At 45.8% G+C, this 27,721-nt stretch overlaps 1 protein-coding gene across 1 annotated transcript; it reads left to right on the top strand.

Annotated features, from left to right (window-relative positions):
* The first annotated feature begins 240 nt into the window (after positions 1 to 240).
* Positions 241 to 25,659, top strand: cnpy3 (canopy FGF signaling regulator 3). Its single transcript, XM_038775712.1, has 6 exons — positions 241 to 480; positions 11,930 to 12,053; positions 14,987 to 15,083; positions 22,866 to 22,988; positions 24,102 to 24,219; positions 25,021 to 25,659. Exons 1-6 carry the CDS (start codon positions 321 to 323, stop codon positions 25,275 to 25,277), a joined length of 879 nt encoding a protein of 292 aa, XP_038631640.1. The 5' UTR covers positions 241 to 320; the 3' UTR covers positions 25,278 to 25,659.
* Positions 25,660 to 27,721: the final 2,062 nt, after the last annotated feature.

Raw genomic sequence — 27,721 nt, 5'->3', positions numbered from 1 at the left:
CCAGTGCTTAAATGCAAGAATATATTAGGTGTAGGCTATGTTTTTTTTTGAAAGGGAAACAAAAACGTGCGCTGTGTTAAAATATTTATTGCCCTCCCCACGTTCAATCTCCTCTCTCTCCAAACACGCCCCAGCTTCTGCAACACAGCGCTGGGCTCTGCGCGTGCTCCGTGCGGGCTGCCATGAAGGACACGGCGGACGTGGTGATTGGTCGGTGCGAGGAGGAAATAGATACAATGTGACCATGTGACCGGGTGAGTGTCAGTTTCTCAGCCCGGTGCCAGTCTGTGCTCCATTAGATAGGCGTTTCATTAAGACCAATGCATCATCTTTGTAACTTTTATTGTTGGGTTTTGATTTACATTAAAACTCACTGCACCATGCAGACCGTGGCCAGGCTGATCTCAGTCTTCCTGTTGTGTGGGCCAGTCTGGGGCGACGATGATTCCGAATGGGTGAAACTCCCCAATCCATGCGAAGGTTTGTGTCCCACTTCTTTATTGCACTCTTGACAGCTGCACTTGTTACACACAGACATACATACATACAAAGATTGGTCTTCTGTGTTTTAATTCTGTTTTTAAATTCGATATTCACGTCGCCGGTACTCCGAACGATGCATAATAATATCCTCAATCGGGAAATATCACCACAAGTGCATAAAACAATGTAACGTATTTCGTGATTTAAAAAAAAAACAAATCGACCAGATGGGTTTATTTTTGGTACTGTTCGAATATGGGGCCACTTCCCCTTTCAGGTTCTCAATTTTTATTAATGTGAATTGCGCCTCATTTTGGTTATTGTTTGGAAGGCAAAAGTACAATGGACTTAACTGGCCTCATTGTGGCTTATATGGTTTCATGCAAATCCCTGGGATACCCTGGGCAGCACATTGCTAACCGTAAAATGGAAAAAGAGGGACAGTTTATTACAGGAGCAGCTTTAAGATTGCTCCGGTGTTGCAGGAACAGCTGTTTAATCTACTTTCTAACATTTCCCAATGGGAACCTTTTAGACTGGAAGCTTTTTGGTCAAAAGAATAATTTCTGAAACGTACATGATTCAAAAGATCAATAGGTCAATTAACCCACTGAGCCTGCTCCACCATTTAAAAAGTGTGGATGATATGATTGTGCCCTTATCTCAATTTTTCTGTGCCCTCCCCCCCCCCCCCCCCCCCAAGCCCTTGGTCCCAACATGGACAAAGAGCTGAATTCCAGAGGTGAGGTGCAAGTGACTATCCTTGACAACAAAGGCTATATTTGACCGACATCAAGGAGCATTAGCAAAACTGGAGTCAATGGAAATCGGGGGATAATCCTCTGCTGGTTGGAGTCATACCTGACACAAAGGAAGATGGGTGTGGTGGTCGGTGGTCAATCATCTCTGCTCCAGAACATCACTCCATTGAGGTCCTCAGAGTAGTGTCCTAGATTCAACCATCTTCAGTTGCTCAACCATCTTCAGTTACTTCATCAGTGACCCCCTTCAACATAAGGTCAGAAGTGGGGATGTTGGCTGATGATTGCACAGCACAATGTTCAGCACCATTCATAACTCCTCAGACATTAAAGTAGCCTATGTTCAAATGGAGCTTGACATAGACAATATCCAGGCTTGGGCTGACGAGTAGAATCGGAATCCCACACTATCATCAGCCTAGAGGTTACCATTGACCATTAACTGACCTGAACTAGCCATATAAATACTATGGCTGCAAGAGCAGGTCAGAGGCTAGGAATCCTGTGGCAAGTAACTAAACTCCTGACTTCCCAAAGCCTGTCCACCATCTGCAAGGCACAAGTCGGGAGTGCAATGGAATACTCTCCACTTGCCTGGATGAGTGTAGCTCCAACACTTGAGATGCTTGACACAGCCCAGGACAAAGCAACCCGCTTGATTGGCACCCCTCCCACAAATATTCACTCCCTCCCACAAATATTCACTCCCTCCACCACTGACAAACAATGACAGCCATGTGTATCATCTACAAGATGCAGACAGTCATCACGGCTCCTCGGGCAGCACCTTCCAAACCTACGAACCACTACGATCTAGAAGGACAAGGGCAGCAGACGCATTGGATTATCACCACTTGGTAGGTCCTCTCCAAGTCACTCACTATCCTGACTTGGAAATATTTTGCCGCTCCTTCACTGACGCTGGGTCAGAATACTGGAAATCCCTTCCTAACAGTACTGTTAATCCACAGGGTCTGCAGCAGTTCAAGAAGGCAGCTCACCTTCTCAAGGGCAGTTAGGAATGGGCAATAATGCTGAACTAGCTAGCAATGTCCACAAGCAGTTTTTTAAAAAATGAATTAAAAAATAAAAATTGGCACCCTTGCAGATCAAACATCCTCTGACTCAGCCTTGAAGACATTCAGTGACCCAGCCTCCATTGCCCTCTGTGGAAGAGATTTCCAAAGACAAATGACTCTCTATTTTTAAAAAAATTCCTCCTAACCTCCAATAGGAAATTACTTAGTTTGAAACTGTGCCTCCTTCTTTCTAGATTCTCCTACAAGGGAAACATCCTCTCAGCATCTAGCCTGTTGAGCCCTCTCAATAAGATCACCCCATATTTTCTAAACTCCAATGCATATCGGCCCAACCTGCTCATCCTTTCCTCCTAAGTCTCAGTCCAGTGAACCTTCTCCAAACTTCGAGTGTAAGCATATCCCTCCTTAAGTAAGGAGACCAAAACTACACATAGTACCCTAGGTGAGATCTTGCCAGTGCCCTGTACGTTTGTAGCAAGACGTCCCTACTTTTAAACTTCAACCCCCTTGAAATGAAGGCCAACATTCTATTTGCCTTCCTATTTATTGTATCTGCACACTAATATTTTGTGATTCAAGTTAGGACACCCGGGTCTCTTTCATTTGCAGCATTCTGCACCCTCCTTTTCCATTGCGTGATTGTTACGGACAGCATTTGTGTTTTCGGCTACTGTCTGTGATCAGTGTGTTTTGTATGCAAGGAATTTTGTTTTCTTATTCTTAGTGTGGTTGCCCCACTTTAAATAACTCTATCCCTGCAACAAGCTTTATGTCAGTTTTCAAAAACAATTAAAGTTATTTATTATTGTACACTTGCCCAAAGCTTTAAAACACAATGTCTCACTCAGTGACTCTCTCATACAAAGATTAATTACAGATTAAGGTAAAAGAGTGCAATTACAATTCATGATTGTCTCAGTTTCGTCTATGACAGGCTTGTAGTTTCTTAGAGGAGTTGACACTTTAGTTGAATTGAAGGCCTTGTAAAGCGGAGGATTCTCAGTAGGCTGCAAGTCATCTTGTATTCAAATTTCTTGGAGGTTGGTTCACAGGTGCCCAAGTTTGAATGAGTTGTGGGGAGTCTCTCTTCCCCCCCCCCCCCCCCCCCTTCAAGGTATTCCTGTTTATCACATTGGCTGCTTAGATTGCTTGATTTGATTTATTATTGTCACATGTATTAGTATACAGTGAAAAGTAGCATTTCTTGCATGCTGTACAAACAATGCATACCGTACATAGGGAAGGAAGGAGAGACTGCAGAATATAATGTTACAATTATAGCAAGGTGTAGAGAAAAGATCAACTTAATACGAGGTAGATTCATTCAAAAGTCTGATGGCAGCAGGGAAGAAGCTGTTCTTGAGTCGGTTGGTACGTGACCTCAAACTTTGGTATCTTTTTCCTGGAAGAAGGTGGAAGAGAGTATGTCCGGGGTGTGTGGGGTCCTTAATTATGCTGGCTGCCTTTTCGAGGCAGCGGGAATTATAGATAGAGTCAATAGGTGGGAGGCTGGTTGCGTGCATGGACTTAAGCTACATTCACAACCTTTTGTAGTTTCCTGCGGTCTTGGGCAGAGCAGGACCCATACCAAGCTGTGATACAACCAGAAAGAATGCTTTCTATGGTGCATCTGTAGAAGTTGGTGAGAGTCGTAGGTGACATGCCAAATTTCCTTAGTCTTCTGAGAAAGTAGAGTCGTTGGTGGGATTTTCTATCTATAGTGTCAGCATGGGTGGACCAGGACAGGTTGTTGGTGATCTGGACACCTAAAAACTTGAATCTCTCGACCCTTTCTACTTCGTTCCCATTGCTGTAGACAGGGGCATGTTCTCCACTACGGTTCCTGAAGTCGATGACAATCTCCTTCATTTTGTTGACATTGAGGGAGAGATTATTATCGTCGCACCAGTTCACCAGATTCTCTATCTCATTCCTGTACTCTGTCTCATCATTGTTTGAGATCTGACCCACTATGGTGTTGTCATCAGCAAATTTGAAAATTGAGTTGGAGGGGAATTTGGCCACACAGTCATAGGTGTATAAGGAGTATAGTAGGGGGCTGAGGACACAGCCTTGTGGGGCACTGATGTTGAGGATGATCGTGGAAGAGGTGTTGTTGCCTATCCTTACTGATTGTGGCCTGTGGGTTAGAAAGTTCAGGATCCAGTCGCAGAGGGAGGAGCCGAGGCCAAGGCCACGGAGTTTGGAGATGAATTTCGTAGGAATGACGGTTGAAGGCTGAGCTGTAGTCGATAACTAGGAGTCTGACATAGGTGTCTTTGTTATCTAGGTGTTCCAGGGTAGAGGGCAGGGCCTGATGCAGCGGTAGGCGAACTGTAGTGGATCAAGGCAATCCGGGAGGCTGGAGTTGATTCGTGCCATGACTAACCTTTCGAAGCACTTCATGATGATGGATGTCAGCGCCACTGGATGATAGTCATTAAGGCACGCTGCTTGGCTTTTTTTTGATGCAGGGATGATGGTCGTCTTCTTGAAGCAGATAGGGACCTCAGATTGTTGTAAAGAGAGGGTGAAGATGCCTGATGATACCTCCGCCAGCTGATCCGCGCAAGACCGGAGTGCTCATCCGGGTACCCCATCCGGGCCAGTGGCTTTCTGTGGGTTGACCTTCGAGTAGGCTGCTCTGACATCTGCAGTGGTGATCTCAGATACAAGTTCATCCAAGGCTTCTGGGGTGGAGGGCTCGCTCTCGCTGACCTCTTGCTCAAAGTGTGCATAGAATGCATTAAGCTCATCAGGGAGAGGTGCTTTGGAGCCGGCAATTTTACATGCCTTCATCTTGTAGACCTTGCCATAGATGGCGGGGATCCTTGTGGCTAGCCTGGGACTCGAGCTTGCTCCGGTACTGTCTTTTGGCATCTTTGATGGATTTCTTTAGATCATATCTGGCTTTCTTGTATAGGTCAGGGTCGCCTCGAACGCTTAGATGTAGACTTTAGCAAGTAGTGGACATTCCTGTTCATCCAGGGTTTCCGGTTGGGAAACACGCTGATCTGCTTCTTGGAACACAGTCTTCTACACACTTACTAATGAAGTCAGTTACTGTAGTGGCTTACCCGTTCGGGCTGGTCGCAGAGTTTTTAAATACTGACCAGTCCACTGACTCTAAGCAGTCCTGTAGGAGATCATCCGATTCCTCAGACCAACATTGCACAACTTTCTTTGACGGATTCTCCCGCTTCAGTTTTTGCTTATAAGTCGGGAGCAGGACCACAGCCTTGTGGTCAGCGCTGCCAGAGTGTGGGCGGGCGATAGAGCGGTAGGCTTGTTTGATATTTGTGTAGCAGTGGTCCAGGATGTTTGGGCCTCTGGTGGAACAGGTGATGTGTTGGTGGTAACTTGGTAGTATGCTCTTGAGCTTGGCCTGATTGAAGACCTCAGCTGCAATGAACAAGGCCTCGGGATGTTTCGTTTCAAGGCTATTTGTGGTGGTGAATATTTTGTCCAGTGAGATTTTTATGTTCGCATGGGGTGGAATGTAAACCACCGTCAGGATAACAGAGCTGAACTCCCACGGAAGGTAGTAGGGGCGGCATTTTAACGTCAGGTATTCTAGGTCCGGGGAGCAGAAACTTGCTAGTGTTGCTACATCTAGGCACCAGGAGGTGTTGATTAGGAGGCAGACCCCACCTCCCCTTGCCTTGCCTGAGGCTGCTCTAGGGTCCATTCGGTGGATTGAGAAGCCCTCTGTTTGTAGGGCACAGTCCGGTGAAGCAGGAGTGAGCCATGTCTCCGTGAAACAGAGCACACAGCAGTCCCTCAGTTCTCTTTGAAAAGTGAGCTTACAACTGCTTTGATGGTTTTCTGATGGAACTCTGCAGAATATATTCTTGCTGTTACTTTTAAAGCACATGACAAAATTGCGTCCCCATCATGTGACTTGTTCAAAGATCTTTTTCCAAAAAAGGGTAGTGTGTTTGACACCTTCAAATTCACCCTGTCCAGCTTGGATGAGGGACCAGGAAGGTTGAAGGAATCAACTCACAGTCAACTAACACGCATTCGATTTCAATGTTTCTTTTGTCCGTTGTGCAACAGAAAGACTGCCTTGCTGGAATGTTATAGTTCTTCTATGGATGTCTACATAAAAGGATGTGCAAATTCCCCAGATGGCTGCTAATGTCCATATTTGGTTAGGTATTTCATTGAGACTCTACTGTCTGAAACCTAGTATGCCAATGGACACCTGATTTTCAGCAACCATTTTAATAGTTTATGTTCAAAATGTTAAAGTAAATATATTGGAAAATTACAATATTATGTTTTTGCTCCCAACATTGACATTTCCAACATTTTGCCCCCATCTACAATATTTTTGACAACTCGCTTTACGCATCTATATATCTTTGCAGACTCATGTTGCTCATAACTTTGCTTTCCTACCACCTACCTTTATATCATCTGAACTACACAGTTGGTTGCTTCATTCAAGTCATTAAAAACTCAGAAATAGTTGAAGCCCCAGCACTAATCTTTGTGGCACTACTCATTACAGTTTGCAAGCCTGAAAATGAGCCATTTCTCCTGACTGTTTTCTGTTGGTTAGCCAAACCTCTATCCATTCTAATGTCATTCCAATGTATCACCCCCAACAACAGCATGAGCTCTTATCTTGTGTAGTAAACTTTTATGTGGCGCCTCAGGGAATGCCTTTGGAAATCCAGATAAAACTACATTTACTCTGGTACCTCCTTATCTACCCCGCTTGTTACATTCTCATAGGACTATTAATTTGTCAAACACTACATTTTCCTTTCACAAAACCATGTTGATTGTATAATTTTTAAAATGTCCTGCAACCTCCTTAATAATAGATTCTAGGTGGGCAGCACGTTGGCGCAGTGGGTTAGCACTGCAGCCTCACGGCACTGAGTTCCCAGGTTCGATCCTGGCTCTAGGTCACTGTGTGGAGTTTGCACATTCTCCCCGTGTTTGCGTGGGTTTCACTTCCACAACCCAAAAGATGTGCAGGCTAGGTGGATTGAACACGCTAAATTGCCCCTAAATTGGAAAAAAATAATTGGGTACTCTAGATTTATTTTTTAAAAAATAATGGTTTCTAGGACTTTCCCAATGATGAAAGTTAAGCTAACTGGCCTATTGTTTACTGATTTTATATCTTCCTCTTTTCTTGAATAGATATGTTACATTTGTGGTTTTCCGATCCGCTCAGACCTTTCCAGAATCTGGGGAAATTTGGACGTTTACAGTCAATGCATCCGTTTATCTCTAGCTAATTCTGTTAAGATCCTTGCATTTAGCCATCAGAATTTGTCAGCCTTTCATCCCATTAACTTTCCGAGTACTCTTTCTGTACTGATCGTGATTCTGTTAAGTTCCTTCCTTCCTTTGCACCCTGCTTTATCCACTAATCTTGAAATGCTCCAGAAGCCTTCTACCGTGAAGACAGATTAAAAAATACTCTGTATATGATACTGCCCTTATTTTGTGAAGACTTTATCCCTTTAAGAGCTCTTGCTGGCGCTGTGCCCGAAAATCAGCTCGCCGTGGCGCAGCGTGGTCGATAGAAGCTGGGAAATTCCGCTCCTGGGATCTACTTGGGTCACAACGTCTCGTGAGATCGATCGCGATCTCATGAGACGTTGCGATGTAAATCCTTCCCATTGTTGGGCGGGATCACTTTTTAGCAAATCTGCAAATCAGAGTGAGACAGCTAGTCTCACTTTAATGTGCAGATTCCCGAGGTACCCGAGGCATTGGGATCTATTCCCTTAGCCTTGGAGACCTCAGATGAGTACCATTGAGCACTGGCCCCCACAAACGTGGTCCAGAAGAAATGAAACCCGTGGGGTCTCCCAGGGGATCGGAGGCTCCCTGGTGCATGCTCTTGGTGCAGGGTGGTACCCTGGCACTGCTGGTGCCACTTGGGCACCCTGGCAGTGTTGGCACTGCCAGCTGGCAGGTACACTGCCATGGCACCAGGTTTGCACTGCCAAGGTGGCAAGCCGGCATTTTTTGTGCGCTTGGCGATCTGGGCCAGGGATGCTCTATGTGGGTGATGGGTCGGTGGTGGTGGGGTTGCGGGCCCGGGAACTCGCCCATAGTGTGTAGGGGCTTGGGGGAGCCCCCTCTCGGGGGTCACGTTGAAGGCCTCGGAGATCGAGCCCCATTTGAAAATGGTGTTCTGATCTTTCGCTGCACTGAGGAATTCCGGCAAGCCGAGTTCCTTGGCGTAGAAAACGGGGATATGTGCAGCCTTGGCTGTAGTTTCTCTACTGAGGCCCCTTATTTAACGTGAGTGGCATTTTATAGCCATGTGTTTCTTGGCACTGTGAGCTCCGGGAAACACACGGCCAAATGCGCTCGCTATGGGACTTTGTTCCGATTTAGTTGTATCTGTTTCTCTCTCCACAGATGTTACCAAGCTGCTGTTTTTATTTAAAATTTCCAGCATGAACAACGGATGTAACATCAGAGTTTGTGTTTTTACTGTTGGTCAACTTTCGCTCGTTTTCGAGGTTCTCATGTATGTGCATGTTGTTGGCCCCAACTGCTGCTCATACTGGATGCTACTGCTTCATTGCCTCATTCTGTGCTCCAAGTGGGAACTCCAGTTAGTGTGGTGTGTCAGGAAATCCCTCCTGAAGCACAGAGCCTATTCCCAAAATGAAGTAGAATTGTCAATTGGCTGTTGCAGGAAGAACTAAGTGTGTTTGTGAATTGGTGTTGGTGAAGAAATGCCTATGAGTTGGGGGGGAAAGAGAGCCTGTGAAAAAGGAACACAGAACATAATTGCTGAGAGAGCAATCTTGTTGGCCTGTCAAATATGGATAAATCCAAAAGTCATTTTTTGTTTCCCATCAAGCAGAGGCACAATGTTTAGTGTAAACATTCATTGAACATGTAAGGACTGCATAAAAATATTAAATGATCCACTGTGCACAAGGGAACTACACTGCGCACTGTATCTGTGTTGTGTCTTCTCTTGGGTAGCACAGTGGTTAGCACTGTTGCTTCACCGTGCCAGGATCACGGGTTCGATTCCCAGCTTCGGTCACTGTCTGTGGGGAGTCTGCATGTTCTCCCCGTGTCTGCATGGGTTTCCTCCGGGTGCTCCGGTTTCCTCCCACAAGTCCCGAAAAGACATGCTGTTAGGTAATTTGGACATTCTGCATTTGCCCCCAGTGGACTCGAACAGGTGCCACAATGTGGCAACTAGGGGCTTTTCAGTGCAGTGTTAATGTAAGCCTATTTGCAACGATAAAGGTTGTTATTATTATTTTTATTATTATTATTATGTATTCAGTGCAACAAATGGCAAAGGCATTCCCGAAGAATTTCACGCCCATGACCACCAAGCAGGACAAAGGCAGTATCTAAGGTTTTGACAGTCAAGAGACTTTTTCCGTGGGTAGAACAAACCATTACAAGGGGACATAAATTTAAGGTGAATGGTAGAAGATATAGGGGGGATGTCAGAGGTAGGTTCTTTACCCAGAGAGTAGTGGGGGCATGGAATGCACTGCCTGTGGAAGTAATTGAGTCAGAAACATTAGGGATCTTCAAGTGGCTATTAGATAGGTACATGGATTACGGTAGAATGATGGGGTGTAGATTAATTTGTTCTTAATCTAGGACAAAAGTTTGGCACAACATTGTGGGCCAAAGGACCTGTTCTGTGCTGTATTTTCTATGTTCTATGTTCTATGTTCTGACTTTGTCTGATTGTATTGAAACCTGTATTGTACCTGATCAGAAAGGACTTGGTATCTCAAACCTTCCAACCCTTTCTTCACTTCCCTCTCTATGTACAGTCCACAATCTTCCTGTAGCTGCCAATTGTACTTCATTTTGGGATGAGGCTCTGTGCTTCAGGAGGAAATTCCTGACTGACCTGATAACTGGAGTTCCCACTGACGGCACAGGGTGAGGTATTGATTATGCACGTCTGACATATCTTGCGACGGGTGCGAAACAATGAAAGTTGTTGATAACATAAGAAGCTAAAAGTGGGTGAGCAGGGAAAAGCAAAGGTTCTGTTCCCCAGTTTGGATATAACCTTGTCAAATACCGGACAAGCCTTTATCAAAATCTTTATTCCCAAAATCGTTTTAGCTGGAATAGATGTGTGCATTTTACTGTGATACTGTAACTATTAGTTTGACTCAGCCCTGTGAAGTAACCACACTCACTTGAAAGCGTTTGTGACAGGTACACTGGCCATGCAGTCCTCTGTGCCACTGGTTCACGCACCATCTCTCTTGCTAGTATTTGTGGCTGTTTACTTGCTGTTGATTTCAAACTGAATTAAAACATGTTGTTCTATCAATTGATCCTCTTCTGGAACAAAAGTGGGAAGTGAGAGACAGTGTTGCTATTTTTCTTTTTGTTTGTTTCCATTTCGAGAGACAATCCTGACTGACTTTATTCATTGACTGAGGAGCAATGCAAACGTATTTAAACTGGTGGGGGGGTTTATTTCGGATTAACCAAATTTGTCAGTCTTGGGCAGATGACTGGCATGGCATATAGAAATATTACACTGGCGCCATAGGCAAAGCCTTTTTAAAAGTTGGATGTCATAATATGCACTTATGCACATCATGAGGTAAAAACAGGCAGTGACAGACACCCAGGTTAGCCAATCAACATACAGGACAGAACACAACCAATCACCAGACAGAACACCAGAGGGGGGCTTCCAACTATAAAACACACAAGGCATCAGCACTCCACCTCTTTCCATTGGTGACAACTGTAGTCACAGTCAGGGTGTATATATCAGTCAGCACCTTCTTCACGTGGATCAGAGCTAGTCTGGTCTAGTAAGCTAGAGTTAGTATAATTAGAGTAGTACCGTGTCAACCCACAGCCAGCTGTGTGCATTGTTCAATAAATAGTATTGAACCAACGCCTATGTTTGGTGTATGTTTTACAGTTCATCTGCATCCTGTTGCAGTCCGTGTTACCCCAGGGTGAATAACACAACATTGGAATTGGGGCATTGTATTGAGGGAGATTTTAGGAAGTTTCACACTGCACTTGGCTGTGATGTATGTACCAGACATGTTGACCCTGGATGCTTGATAAAAAAAGCAGTGTGACAAATGCCAGTACTAAAATTACTCACTTTTGAGCAGACATTCCCAAAATGCACTGCTGTTGCTGTTACAACAAAACAAAATCACCGGTCAACATTTGATTTTCAAGCCATTTTAAAGAGAAAGGGAGACGTGTTTCAGGTGGGACACCTCATGAGAACTAGACTTGTGCTAGAGAAACAACCTTCTAGAAATGACCAATCTAAGTGAGTATTTGATCACTGACAACAGGGGTGAGAAAAACAACTGAAATTCATTAACAGATTGCCATTGGCTACCTCTTTACAAAGTATTTAGTAGATTTGCACACTTGAATATATTCAAATAGGAGACTGATGTCAAAACTTTATTGTGAAGCCTTCAAAGTGTCCTTGCAGTACCTCCTTTGAACCACTGTGAGCGCACACTCCAGACTCTCACCTTCCATAACTTTGGTAAGCAATTGTTGGGCATTTTGGCCACATGACCAGCCCAATAAATAATGCAATGTACAATGTCCCTTCTCTGCATTTTCAATTAGTCATCCTTTTTATATCTGTCTTTTTTTTAATAAACTCCTTAGTTTGCAAGTACCTTGCTGTGGAATTGAAATTGGCCTTTGAAGAAACTGGAAAAACCAATGCGGTGATTGATACCAAATACGGCTTTATGGAAGGAAAGGGGTCGAAAATAAAATACAGGCACTCGTAAGCAAATTCCTACACGTTCACTTATTTTTGTAAGAGAAAATGGTATTTATACTTAATGATTTCTTCCTTTTTTTTCCTGATCTGCTCCGAGACCTCTTCCAAAATACATTCTGAATCTGCTGTTAGTCAAACCTCTTCCTGCCTTGGAGAGACTGGTTGGTGTTTAGTTGGGGATGGGGGGGCTGGGTGCGATGGTGGCTTCAAAGGCTTGGATGAATGAAGTAAGGTTTTGGCAACAGTGGGGGAGTAATACATAGAACAGTACAGCACAGAACAGCCCCTTTGACCCTCGATGTTGTGCCGAGCATTGTCCGAAACCAAGATCAAGCTATCCCACTCCCTGTCATTCTGGTGTGCACCATGTGCCTATCCAGTAACCGCTTGAAAGTTCCTAAAGTGTCCGACTCCACTATCACAGCAAGCAGTCCATTCCACACCCTAACCACTCTCTCTGAGTAAAGAACCTACCTCGGACATCCCCCCTATATCTCCCACCTTGAATCTTATAGTTATGCCCCCTTGTAACAGCCACATCCACCCCAGGAAATAGTCTCTGAACGTCCACTCTATCTATCCCCCTCATCATCTGATAAACCTCTATTAAGTCGCCTCTTATCCTCCTCCGCTCCTAAGAGAAAAGCCCTAGCTCCCTCAAAGGGCTCTCAAGGGCAATCTGCCATTGTTTTGTTGTAATCTGCAATATGGCCTCCGAAGGTGAGACACTCCGTTATACACAAAAGGGTGACGGACAGTGTTTATTTGATTATTATCCACGTGTGAGGCTGGGCTGTTTTGTGCAGGTGGAAGAAAGTAGTTTTGGTAAGAATACTGAGGAATGAAGTTCAGTTTGAGTCGAGCAGTGTGCAAATGTTTTGCGTCTCATGTCTTAAGCCTTGGATGGCTGCTGGGTGTGGTGATGTAGGGGGAGAAGTTTGATGGAGCTGAGAATCGAAGCCAGTGATTACTGGAAGGAGTTGAAGAGGATTGGCTTCAGTTTTACTGATGTTAAACTGGGTGAATTCCTCTATTATTCAGGACTCACTGGGCACGATCTTCAGGCCACGCTGCACCGGAAAGCCAGGAGACCCCGCTCCCAGCACCTACCCAGCTCACCACGCCTCGAGAGATTCAGAACAATCTTGTGAGACGTTGCAAGGGGAATCCCTTTTGGGTAAATTACGCCCAAAGATGGACTTGCTTTGTTTCCCATTACTACTTCTCCAGCCTAATTTTCCAATGGTCCAATATCTATTTTTGCCTCTCTCTTATCTTTTATAGACATAGAACAGTACAGCACAGAACAGGCCCTGTTCCCCAATTAGTTAAGGGGCAATTTTAGCGTGGCGAATCCACCTACCCTGCACATCTTTGGGTTGTGGGGGTGAGACCCACACAGACATGGGAAGAATGTGCAAACTCCACACGGACGTTGACCCGGGGCCGGGATCGAACCTGGGACCTCAGCGCCGTGAGGCAGCAATGCTAACCACTACACCACTGTGCCACCTCGTATATTGCTTCTTGCTATCGATTTTTTAAGTTAATTTTGCACGCACAATGCAACCCTTCCCCCTCTGCCCACCTGACTGTCCTTTTGATAGGACGCATATCCTTGGATATTTAGATCCCCTTGCAGCCACGTCTCTGTAATGCCCACAATGTCGTATCCACCAGTTTCAATGTGCGCTACAAGCTCATTTACCTTGTTTCGTACACTCCGTGCATTTAGGTACAGCGCCCTCCGTTCTGTGTTGACCTGCCCCCTTATCTGCTGTGCCTGAAGTTAGATTCTTGCTGCTTTCCATATTCTCTGCTCTATTATTTATTCTGGAACCCACCCCCACACACACACACTATTTAATTTCAAGCCCTATTTACAGCCTGATTATACGATTCGCCAGGGCTCTGGTCCCAGCATAAGACGATGGGAACAGAATTAGGCCACTCAGCCCATCGATTCTTTTCCGCCATTCAATCATGGCTGATATTTTTCTCATCCCCATTCTCCTGCCTTCTCCCCATAATCCCTGATCCCCTTATTAATCAAGAATGATTAAACAAGCATGATTCAGGTCGTCCCATCAGAACAGCTCCCTTCTTCCCCAGTATTGGTGCCAATGTGTTAAGTAATGGGTTAAGAGACATTGCAATTAGTTGTCTCATTTATGTTAAGTGTTCAATGATTGTCTCATTTATGTTAAGTGTTCAATGATTGACACTGATATGTAAAGGGGCTTTAGGTGGACTCTGGAGCTTGTGATGATCTGTAGAGTTCTGTGCAGAGTGAGTTTGAACCATTAAAGGTGTGTTGGTGAAAAAGGAGCTGAACTCTTGCCTCTTCATACCACAGCATCTAGTACATGTTAACACAATGTCCCATGAATTCCAACCCACTTCTCACACACCAACCTTTGAGCCACGCATTTAACTCTTTAATCTTATCGATCCTGTGCCAATTAGTTCGTGGCTCAGGCAGTAATCCGGAGATTATTACCTTTTTTATAGTTCTGCTTTTTAATTTAGCTCCTAGCTGCTCATGCTCCTTCAGCAGAAACTCTATCCTTGTTCTACCTACGTGGACCATGACAAATGGACCTTTACCCTCCCCACTCCCAAGTTCCTCTGCAGCCCAGATGAGAGATCCCGAACCTGAGCATCTAAAATTGTCAGTGAGTCTTTATGGCATTTCAAGAGTCAGGTCACTTTATAGGCATAATAAAGCACCACACAGTTATTTGAACAAAACAAAAAAAAATCTGACCTTGGAGACAAGAATCTAGATTACTTCGCCTGGCTGCAGGGAAGAGCTTAAAAACCGATTTGGAATAGCAACAGGCTTAATTCATCACACCAGTGTCTGAAGATAGATACTCCAGTATGACACACTGTTTTCTTGTTAACTGTATTCATTTTTCTTTTCTCTCGGAAAGTGATATTCGGTTGATTGAAGTAACTGAAAACATTTGTAACCGTCTGCTGGAATATAATCTACACAAGGAGCGAACCGGAAGTAATCGGTTTGCAAAGGTAAACGTTGCTGAACTGCCTTTTTTGAGTGAAGGAGGTAAAAGCAGGCTTGTTCTGGATTTTGCTGCTGCTAGGTGCCAGGTGGACTTGGCATTTGATGTATAGTGGTACCTACATTGAAGGATCGTTGTTTGTGAGGAAGCGACTAAATTTATCAAGTCACGGTTCACAACTGACTTATTTGTTGTTTTTTGGGGTACGGGTGCCAAAAGTGCATTTATTGCTCATCCCTAGTTGTTTTGAGAAGGTGAATCTTCTGCCCCTGAGCAAGTGCAAATATTACGCTGCTGATGTTCTTCCCAATGGTATGAGGTAGAAAATACCCGGATTTTCGCCCAACAACAATCCAGGACCATTTTTCGCATATCCAAAATCAGCTCATTCTTTCCAATGACCTTACATAGAATTTACAGTGCAGAAGGAGGCCATTCAGCCCATCGAGTCTGCACCGGCACTTGGAAAGAGCACCCCACCCAAGGTCAACACCTCCACCCTATCCCCATAACCCAGTAACCCCACCCAACACTAAGGGCAATCTTGGACACTAAGGGCAATTTAGCATGGCCAATCCACCTAACCTGCACATCTTTGGACTGTGGGAGGAAACCGGAGCACCCGGAGGAAACCCACGCACACACTGGGAGGATGTGCAGACTCCACACAGACAGTGACATTACATTATGGAACTCGGTCCCCTCCACTCTCCCTACAGTCTAACCTTTTTGATATTTTACTTGTTTCAATCTTTCTAATGACTTCACAAAAGCTTTGCTTTGAGCTTCTCAATTCTAAGAAGAACATTCACAGTAGATTTCCTGACTGGTGCTATTTTAAGATTTAAAAAAAAAATTATTGGTATTTTCCAGAGTAACAGCTGAAGTGTATCTGGTATTTACAAATAAAGATGTTTCTTATTTTCAAAGATTTTTACATGTGGTAACCCCCCTCAACCACATCTCTTTCCTTTGTTGGTAGCTTAGTTTCCCTGTTATCGTTGCCTTTTGCTCTGGGCTTCTTTCTGGTTTTTAATTGTGGGGGGGGGGGGGGGAGGGGGGAGGTGTGGGGGTGGGGGGGCTGCATGGACCCTCCCTATCTCACTTTTTTCCCATGCTTTGTTTTGTGATTTCCTTGGGTTCCCCTTTCTCTCCAGCTCTTCTTCCCCCCGCCCCCCCAACCCTTTCCCTTGTGTACGTCTTCCCTTATCTTCCTCCCTCATGCCATCCCAAACCCCCCCCCCCTCCTCTTTCTAGTTACTATTGGCCTCAAACAGGTCTTGGAACAGGCTGATGAATGGTCCTCACGTTTTGCGGAAATTAACGCCAAATTCTTATTTTTTGAATCCCTATTTAATGTTCTTAAATCATCCTGTCATACCAAGGCAAGTGAACGGTTGTACATTTTGTTTTGAATTTTTCCCAGTGTCCCAGCACTCTGCCTCTTTCTTTATGCAATGGCTGCTGAATTGTTCAAACATTTTCCTCTGCACTCTATGCTTTGGAGCTTTACTTCCCACTTCCTGGGCATCTGTGCCTACTTCATTTACTCTGCCTTCACAAAGAAACACTGCTTACTGCTCCGTGCACATTTGCGGGATGTCCATTGGCCTATCTAATGCTCGATCAATGACTCCAGAAGCGAGATTGGACGAGAATTGAAGGCTTTATTGGACTAGATGTTTCCCCCAGCAGCGCAGGTACAGAATGCAGCAGCTGGGGAGACACAAGCTCTTATACTCTGCCTTACTGGGCGGAACCAACAGGCAGACTTCACCAATGATATTGCTGTCTCAGGTACCTCCCACACCAATGGTCTTACAGCATTGTCCAGGGTACCGTAATACCCCTAATACCGACTACCACATTCACCCCCTGTTTAAAAAACAAAAAAGAGTCCGGCGGGGGTGGTGGTCTCGCGTCATACAGTGGTAGAGGTTGTGGTACCCGGTATACATTAGTACAGTGTTTTGCCTCGTTACATGTCGCAACTATTTACAGTATTTATTTACATTCAAAATGAAGCTATTAGTCAATCGGGGGCCCTGGTCGTCCTCTGCGATCGTCGCAGTTTCGGCAGTGATGCAGGCGCCGGCTCGGGCATCCGTGGCTCCGGGAGCGTGGCTTCTGCTTCTTCGGCAGCTTCATCACCCCTGGATGGGACCGGTGGGAGGACCGATCCACCTGGGAAGGGGGCGGCTGTGGGGTGCTCTGGTGGTGGTGGGGGTGTGGGTGGGGATCCAGCGGGTGCCAGGTCCCGAAGGGAGACCGTATCCTGTCGGCCGTTGGGGTACGACACGTAGGCGTATTGAGGGTTAGCGTGGAGGAGGTGGACTCTCTCGACCAATGGGTCCGACTTGTGCGCCCATACGTGGTGGTGGAGCAGGATGGGTCCAGGAGCTGCCAGCCAGGTTGGGAGTGAGGTCCCAGAGGAGGACTTCCTAGGGAAGACAAGGAGACGTTGGTCGTGGTACACAGCAGTGATCGGATGGAGTGGAGAGCATCAGGAAGGACCTCCTGCCAGCGGGGGACTGGGAGATTCCTGGACCGTAGGGCCAGTAGGACGGCCTTCCAGACCGTTCCGTTCTCCCTCTGTACCTGTCCGTTTTCCCGGGGGTTGTAACTGGTCGTCCTGCTTGAGGCAATGCCCTTACTGAGCAGGAATTGACGCAGTTCATCGCTCATAAAGGAGGACCCCCTATCGCTGTGTATGTAGGCGGGGAAACCAAACAGGGTAAAGATACTGTGGAGGGCTTTTATGATGATGGCTGCGGTCATGTTGGGGCAGGGGATGGCGAATAGGAACCGGGAGTACTCGTCAATCACGTTCAGGAAGTACGTGTTGCGGTCGGTGGAGGGGAGGGGCCCTTTGAAGTCCATGCTGAGGCGTTCAAAGGGACGGGAAGCCTTTATCAGGTGAGCTTTCTCTGGCCTGTAGAAATGCGGCTTGCACTCCGTGCAGATTTGACAGTTCCTGCTGGCGGTCCTGACCTCCTCGATGGAGTAGGGCAGGTTGTGGGTCCTGATGAAATGTAAGAATCGAGTGACCCTCGGGTGGCAGAAGTCCTCATGGAGGGCCCAGAGTTGGTCCACTTGTGCGTTGGCACATGTGCCGCGGGATAGGGCATCAGGAGGCTCGTTTAGCTTCCCGGGATGATACAAGATCTCATAGTTGTAGGTGGAGAGCTCGATCCTCCACTGTGTAAGATCTTATTCTTCTTTATCTTGCCCCACTGTGCATTATCGAACATGAAAGCAACCGACCGTTGGTCAGTGAGGAGAGTGAATCTCCTGCCGGCCAGATAGTGCCTCCAGTTCCGCACAGCTTCTACTATGGCCTGGGCCTCCTTTTCAACTGAGCAATGGCAGATTTCTGAAGCATGGAGGGTGCGTGAGAAGACCACAGGTCTGCCCACTTGGTTGAGGGTGGTCACCAGAGCTGCGTCGGACGCGTTGCTCTTGACTTGGAAGGGAAGGGATTCATCGATTGCATGCATCGTGGCCTTCGCAATGTCCGCTTTGATGCGGCTGAAGGCCTGGCGGGCCTCTGCCGACAGGGGAAAGACCGTGGACTGAATTAATGGGCGGGCCTTGTTCGCATAGTTGGGGACCCACTGGGCATAATATGAAATAAATCTCAGGCAGTGTTTCAGGGCCTTGGAGCAGTGTGGGAGGGGAAACTCCATGAGGCGGCGCATGCGTTCGGGATCTGGGCCTATAACTCCATCATGCACTACGTAGCCGAGGATGGCTAGACGGTCGGTGCTGAACACGCATTTATCCTTGTTGTAAGTTAGGTTAAGGATTTTTGCGGTATGGAGGAATTTACGGAGGCTGGTGTCGTGGTCCTTCTGGTCGTGGCCGCAGATGGTGACGTTATCGAGGTACGGAAACGTGGCCCGCAAACCGTACCGGTCAACCATTCGGTCCATCTCCCGTCAGAAGACCGAAACTCCATTTGTGACACCTAAGGGAACCTTTGGGACGTGGTAGAGCCGCCCATCTGCTTCGAATGCAGTGTATCTGCGGTCGCTAGGGCGGATGGGGAGCTGATGATAGGCGACCTTTAGGTCCACTGTGGAAAAGACCTTGTATTGTGCAATCTGATTGACCAAATCAGATATTCGGGGGAGAGTGTACATGTCGAGCTGCGTGATGGTCTGACTATAATCCATGACCATCCTATGCTTCTCCCCGGTCTTTACAACCACTACTTGAGCTCTCCAGGGACTTTTGCTGGCCTCAATGATACCTTCCTTCAGTAACCGCTGGACTTCCGACCTAAGGGAGGTCTGGTCTTGGGCACTGTACCGTCTGCTCCTAGTGGCGACGGGTTTGCAATCCGGGGTGAGGTTCGCAAAAAGGGAAGGCGGCTCGACCTTGAAAGTCGCGAGGCTGCAGACAGGGAGGGGGGTATAGGGCCGCCGAATTTGAAAGTTAAACTTTGGAGGTTACATTGGAAATCTAACCCGAGGAGCGTGGCAGCGCAGAGGTGAGGGAGGGCATAGAGGCGGAAATTTTTAAATTCCCTTCCCTGGACTGTGAGGTTCGTAACGCAGACCCTGTGATCTCTACAGAGTGAGACCCGGAGGCCAGGGAGATTCGTTGATTAACTGGGTGGATGGGAAGAGAACAGCGCCTTACCGTGTTGGGGTGTACGAAGCTCTCTGTGCTCCCGGAGTCGATCAGGCAGGATGATTTATGCCCATTGATGAGCATGGTCTTCGTCGCGTTCGAGGTCGAGACTGGTCCAGGGTCACCGAGGCAAGTCTTGGCAAAAGCTGGAGGTTTTCTTCGGGCGATGTGTGGCCATCCGAATCGGGGTCCTGAGACACCAGCCAAGATGGCGGCGCCCACTGGACGCACATGGCTGGGGCTGTGCAAGATGGCGGCGCACATTCGTCGCACGTGGTCCTTGGGTAACAAGATGGCGGTGCCCTGGGCCCGCACGTGGCTCGGGAAAAGGAAGATGGCGGCGCCCGCTGGCCGCACGTGGCTCGTGGAGAGGGTTCGGGTGGTGGTCACGGTTCGCCCCCGGCGACCGCCCGGGCCTGGCATACCGCCATGAAATGGCCCTTTTTGCCGCACCCTTTGCAGGTGGAGGAGCGGGCCGGGCAGCGCTGCCGGGGGTGCTTGGCTTGCCCGCAAAATTAACAGCGGGCCCCCCGTGGTTGCCTGGTAGTCGTGCAGCACAAGCTTGTGGGGGGATGGGGGAAGCATTGGAGTCGGCCGCGGGGGTGTTCCACGTTGCCCAAGCGACTGCCACACGGTCGGGGACGTACGCGCGGGCGTTTCGGGAGGCCACATCCAGGGAGCTAGCAAGGGCCCGTGCCTCCTTGAGGCCTAGTGTCTCTTTCTCTAGCAGCCGCTGACGAATTTGGGAGGACAGCATACCTGCAGCGAATGCGTCCCGGATTAAAAGTTCTGTGTGATCGCTGGCTGAAATTTGCGGGCAGTTACAGTTCCTACCTAACACCAGGAGCGCACGGTAGAATTCTTCCAGCGAATCCCCGGGGACTTGTCGCCTCGTCGCCAGCATATGTCGGGCGTAGACCTGGTTTACTGGGGGAATATAGTGTCCTTTCAACAGGGCCATCGTGGCCTCAAACTCGCCCGCATCCTCGATGAGGGTGTAGATCTCTGGGCTCACCCTCAAGTGGAGAACGTGCATCTTCTAGTCCTCTGTGGGTGTAGTTGTGGCCATCCTGAGGTACCCATTGAAGCACGCCAGTCAATGTTTGAAGGTCGTCGCTGCGTTTGCCGCGTGGGGGCTGAGTTGCAGACATTTGGCTTGATTCGGAGCTCCATTCTTTAAAAACTAGTCCAATAAATTGATGCTCGATCAATGACTCCAGAAGCGAGATTGGATGACAATTGAAGGCTTTATTGAACTAGATGTTTCCCCCAGCAGCGCAGGTACAGAATGCAGCTGCTAGGGAGACACAGGCTCTTATACTCCGCATTACTGGGCGGAACCAGCAGGCAGGCTTCACCAATGATATTGCTGTCTCGGGTACCTCCCACAGCAATGGTCTTACAGCATCAACCTGGGTACCATAATACCCCTAATACAGACTACCACACTATCATGCTAATGCTTGCAGAGAATCCTATGGTTTATCTTGCCCTTACTTACACTAGCTGCCTATTATCATATCTAGCCCTCAGAATTATTCTAGAGTATTGCCTCCACTACATGACCCAGAAGGCTATTCCAGATGTCATTGATCTTTCAGTGAAGAAATGCTTATTGACAAAATGACTGAAGAAGTGTTCAGTACTGTTTCTGACTTGTACCAATGCCCCCTATCCTGTGGATATGACTGAACTTACACCTGGATTCTTCCGCCCCGCCTACTGCGGGACGTGGACCATGTAATGTCCCATTGACATTGGCGGGAATTTCTGGTCGTTGTGCGGGTGCGGCTGGAGAATCCCACCCTTGAAGTGATACACTTTATCTTTTCTATTCTTTTCTACATGTATAAAGATTCTTGTTTTGCAGTCCGGGACAAAGTAACAGCACTTGCCGCTTATCTCTCAATTTTCTACAAAGATCTAGTGATCAATTTAGCATGATGTTCCCCTTTTCCAATGAGAGTTTAAATCTGGGTGCCAAATTAAAGGGATCTCCAGGTACAGTGATGACAGCAAGCAGGATAAATAGTCAATCACATTGACACATTCTCACAGAGAGCAAGCCAAGAAATTAGAAGCACAGAATCCCTTTACAACGAAGTTAAAATTTCAGATGGCAAAATAAATGGCTTCCGATTGGATTAAAATGGAAACAAAAATAAAGATAAACTTAGGGTCATAGAGTCATTGCGACAGTGATGGGCAATCTAGGCTAGTGCATGGGCCACACGAGTCGCCCTCATTCTCAGTGGGCCGGAAGATTGAACTCTGGCTTGTTCACTAACCATGACCCCATGAATAAGATTAAATACAATAAACATACGTCAAATATTTGATAACGGGTTATAGAAAATGCTTAATCATTTATATATTAATAGAATTGTCATCAACTTCAAAAACAAAATAAATATTTACACCTAGGACACAAAGGAAGAGCACGGAGATTATAGTCAATGCTGTGTTCAATCAGCAAGCACCTCACAATGTGAATCATAGCAGTTACAGCGCAGAAGGGGGCCATTTGACCCATCGAGTCAGCCCTTCATGTTTTTTTTTCCCCTTGTGCATAACCAATTTCCTTTTCTACTCATCATTTCTGCATCAACCATCCTTGTAAGTAGCAAGGTCCAGGCTGCACCAAGCACTGCATAGAAAAGCCCCCTAGTCCTGTATCATCAGCTAATAGAACAGCTTTTCTTTGTTCTTCAATCCTTGAACCATGCTGATAAATCTCCACTTAAATTTATTAATTTTAAGATATGTGGAATTGATCATGGAAATTTTTGCATTCCACAAATTTAAAATCATCTTTTTGGACTGATGAGGATGTTTATCAGGAATTATGAAGTTAGTTAATTAGCTATTTAAGACTAATTCAGCAAAGTTCAGTGATTTCTAATTGATTGAAGTCAAGGGGGACCTAGACAATGCACCCTCTTAAGAAGGGTCGAATCAGTGACGGCAACTTCTGAATATCTGAATTAATCTGCACATATCACTGAAGACCAATTTTAAGAGGAGATGGCTAGGGAAGCAGAACGATTGATGAGTGAGGTACCATAAAAAAGTAAAACTGGATCTTCTGAAAAAAATATCAAGGAGTAATATCATCAACGTTGTTAATGCTTTATTTTACTTCTTTCCAAACCAGGGAATGAGTGAGACATTCCAGACTCTCCATGGCCTTGTTCATAAAGGTGTAAAAGTTGTTATGGACATCCCCTATGAACTATGGAATGAGACATCAGCTGAGGTCTCTGACATGAAGAAGCAGGTATGTGCAGAGCACCTGATCTGCATCTTGGGGGTGGTGCGTGGCAGACGAAGTACTGTTTTCTGAGGAAAAATAATAACACCAAAGCTAATTATTATTTCTGGTTCCCTTGATTCTTCGATTGTAAAAAGCACTGTCCAGTATGGAACTGCAGCAAAGAGACCAGGAATGTTCTAGGATTGAGGAACGTTGAGGTGCTACAACAGGAGGGGAGAAATCAGCCAACATTTCAGATCCTGATAATTATCCGGTGATCTCTCCTGGAAGTCTGTGTTTATGTCCTGTGATACCCCGTGGTATTCACAGTCTCATACTTGGAGAATGGGCTATTAATCAAGGTACTGGAGGGTGCTCAGCATCACTGGGACATTATCCTAGTCTACCTTGCTGCCTTCTGGAAAGGAAAAAAACTAAAAAAGAGGCAAAAATATTCTAAGCTATTAATTTTGGGCTTCATTTGCCAGTACACGAGATAGTGACCAAGATCTCTACAATATTGTCGCAAGTATTTATAAAATGCATATAGATTTAAGGGTAAATACTCCTCCGCATTTCAAAATTCAATAAAAAGCTATTTAACACTATAAATTAAACCCCCAATTATTCTATACGCTTTTATAGCCAAATTCATTATTTTGGGAGTGGTGGGGAGGGGGATGGCTGATGTGGATCAGGCTGTGCCCAAAGGAAAAGTTTGAGGTGCACTGGAGGGTTTGTTGGGATTGGAGGAAGTGGAGGAGGGGGGGGGGGGGGGTTCTAATCCTTGGGCGAAGGAGCACTGGGGAGGCAGAGAAGGACGGGAAGGAGGTGGCAGAACATGTTCTCTTTAGAATACATTTGCTGCTGTTGGAAGCTGCTGTATGATGCTTGTGCGTTGCAAAATATCCCAACCGCATGGTGATTGCTAGATGATTTTCTACACAAAATAGCTTCTTCTCAGACTGCCATTAACCAACAAAATACGCAAGGGGATGAAGATACCAGTAGTTTTTCTTTTAAAGTAATTTAGGGATTAGTTGGCAATGCAGATAAATATACTTGCCCTGAAAGTAATGAAACTATGTTGGCGCTTGTTTAACTCCAAGTATGTGCTCACTCTCTTTTATACCCCAGTGTGATGTCATGGTGGAAAAGTATGAGGATGTTATTGAAGACTGGTATAAAAATCATCAGGAGGAAGACCTCACCATGTTCCTCTGTGAACGGCATGTGCTAAAGGCCCATGAGACAGGTATAAATCTTTCTAACACTGGAAGTCATAGAATAGAATCTCTACATTGCAGAAGGAGGCCATTCGGCCCATCGAGGCTGCACCAACCCTCTGAAGGAGCACCCTACCTTGGGCCCGCCCCCTTTCCGTAACCCCACCTAACCTGGACACTTGAGGGGCAATTTTATCTACTGGAGGAAACTGGAACACCCAGAGAAAACCCACGCAGATATGGGGAAAATGTGCAACCTTGCAGTCACCCAAGGCCGGAATTGAACCCGAATCCTTGGTGCAGTGAGGCAGCAGTGCTAACCACTGTGCCGCCATGCTGCCTCCGTGTCCTGAAGACATGTACTTGCATGTCGGGTGCTGTAATTTTTATTGCAGACCGAACAATCGTCGCTAGGTGAAAAGCGGCTACAGAAACCCTGTGAAGAAATGAAACAGAATGACCTAGTGTCTCTGAATTGCCGTAGCATATATTATTGTAACCAATCTTATCAGTCCATCCCCTTTCTGGTATTTTGAGTTAAGAGAAACAGCAAACATATACGACCCCCACCACACCCCCGCACCCCCACCCTCAGCCTACACGTTGCTTTGTGGCATAGTTCCTAATGTTAAAGGAGCCTTATTCGGGGGGACTGGAGACGGATAGTATGTTGTATCTGTTGGGAATGCACAAATGAAGCCAATGCATAGTCACAGTATAGTAATGCAGTAAAGCATGATTTGTTCTTTGATGTCATGTGTGCTAAATAAAACAAAGTAAATTTTCCAAAGATTCCTGCACAAAAGTAAATCAATCCGAATCTATTTCAGAATGTTTGAGAGAAGATTGGAACAGTCAGAAGGGCGATCCTGCATTGATCGATGAAGAGGAGAAGAAGAAGAAGAAGACAAAAAAGAAGAAAAGTAAGGAAAAAGAGGGTAAGGAAGAGAAAAGCAAGAAAGAGAAAAAAGGAAAGAAAAAGAGACGAGAAGAGGACAGTGACTGGGAAAGGAAAAAAGGCGTGTCGTCTGATGATGAGCAAACCCAACAGGAATCGCGTCCCTCCCACAGACCTGATGAACTGTAAAGACTGAAGGACTAGGCCAGAAAGTATTGGTTCAGTAAAGCGTGTGTTAAAGAGTATTGCTGGACAGTAATCTGAATCCAGTGGACTGGTTTCAAAATATCAATTTAAATTGGTTTAAATTAATTGGTTACACTGACAAAAAGAAAAGTCACTTATCAGACTGTTGGTTTGTCTATTTATACATAATGAACACCTGCCTGACCCCATTTTCTACCGTCCTCTCCTATTTCTAAGTTACATTGCTGTGGAATGCGATAGACCATGTCCTGTTCCGTTGCTTGACTTTAAGCAAGTTACTGTTGACATTTTATGTTTGAATCCCCTGTCCAGTTTTTTTAGGGGCATTTTAAAATGTTTTTATTAAACATTGTTGCCCTTTTTCCACCGGAGGCACCAATAATGTTGCCCTTTTCAATACTGAGTGGGATACTATCCCACCAGCGTCACCAAGAATGTTGCCAATTAATAATGATGATATTGCTTTTCAGAGTCACCAGGTATCAGATGATACCACCACAAGGTTTAACCGGATATTGATCAAAGACCCAACAACCAGTCAGTTAGTTCAAGTTCAATAATGGTTTATTTACACACGAGGTTAACTCATGCATGCAACATAAAAACATCTGTCTGGTAGCGATCGTTGATCTTGAACTTGCTTCTGGTGTTGCAGTTGGCTTCGAAGAGTGCCGGTGTGCCAGGGCCAAAAAAGATCGAACACGTGGCAGTGCCTCTCTTTATCCTTTGGGGTTTTGCGCTTTTTTGGGCGGTCCTTAGCTTTGGACCCAGTAGTTTGACAGTCTTCGATTACTGCATTCGATTTGAGCCAAAAAGGGGTGGGTGCCTTGATGGCTGGGCGAGTTCTGAGTGGTCATTGACCGTGGCTGTTTGGGCTTCCTGGGTGAAGGGAGTGTCACCGATGTGTCAGGAATTGTATCTGATATCTGAGTACCAGTCCTTTGTCCTGGGGAAATGGGCCATTAGAATACAAATCGGCTGGGGGTTTTGATACTGTCTGGTTCTCTGTTAGCAAATGTACATTTGGGCTCTGAGTTTGCCTGAATCCTGTATTGGCCATATTTCCCTTGAGTCTTTGCGAGTATCCATGTTTCCTTTGTAAGTGGCCATCCCAGATGGCTACAACATGTAGATCTAGAGTTGTAGGAACAGGAAAATTAATCTATATTCCATCTTTTTGTAGTTTAGCCACTGGTGAGCAATTCATAATTGGTTAATCTTGTGCCAGAAATTTGACCTGTGATTGGGGATTTGAGTCAGGAAATTCTGTCACAACATTCAAAACGTGAGTTGCTCTGAGGTAAATGTTGCTGAACTTAATGTTGCGAAGTATCACAGGTGGCCTGAAAGCCAATCCCATGATTTCTATTTTATCAAAACACCAAGCATGCACCAAAGCTGAATTATCAAATCAATTTGCAGCTTTACAAGGTCTCCAATTGTTAAAAAACAAGAGTTGAGAAATGAGTCTCCCAAAACTGTGGTACAGATCTGCCTCTTTTTAAAAAAAAACAAGTTTACATGTTTAGTTACTGTAATTTGGTGGTTTTGTTGTAAGGAATAGCCCCATAAGTGGGACCCCATGGTATGTGAAGTCACCATAGTCCCAGCTGACCATAGACTGCTTTCACCCTTTTTTTGAGGGGGGAGAGCTGACTGGTGGTGATTTTACTTGAGGATCACTGCTAGGTTGAGATGGGGGGGGCCTTCATGACTAACTTCATTGTATACTGAAGGCAGAGACAGGGATTTTCCATTTTTGTGGAGAGCCAAATGGGATTTCAAAATGTGATCTCTCGAACACGAGGAAATATTGTGGAACCCCATGTAATAAGAACAGTATTTGACTTGGGTATAAGTCGCTGGCCTTCTGACTTTCATTTGATCCACAACGCTGGTGTAGAGTTGAGTTCTTTATGGGTGACAGAAACACGCAATTCTTTATTTTGTATACTACAGGAAAGTGACTCCTAACTGAGCATTTTGACCAAATAAATGCTTGCACTCAGCAATGGATGGGAAATAAATGCTGGCCTTGCCAGTGATGCTCACATTCGTGAATGGAAAAATAAATGCTGTCAGCTAATTTGTTTTATAGAAAATCTAAACTCCTTACTGCTGTAAAGTGACGATAAAAACTCAGTGGGAACATTTAGAAAAACACTCAAGTCACCATTTCAAGGCAATATTGTGGGTCTTTTGGGGGGGGGGGGGGGGGGGGGGGGAAATCCATTCTCATTCATGTGGGTTTATGAATTTATCCACATTGACAGAGACAGACAAACATGCACAGATGCTTACCAGTAAGATACATCATTCATTCAGTGAAATGAAGGTCCCTGGACTTGCAGCACTCGGTCTGTTCATAGACACAATTGTCTTCATTCTAGGAATTTTCCACTCATCTTGGCTAGTGACTTCTGTAA

The sequence above is a fragment of the Scyliorhinus canicula genome, chromosome 17 (assembly GCF_902713615.1).
Source record: "Scyliorhinus canicula chromosome 17, sScyCan1.1, whole genome shotgun sequence".
Classification (NCBI taxonomy): domain Eukaryota; kingdom Metazoa; phylum Chordata; class Chondrichthyes; order Carcharhiniformes; family Scyliorhinidae; genus Scyliorhinus; species Scyliorhinus canicula.
This window is presented reverse-complemented; position numbering and strand designations above follow the sequence as displayed.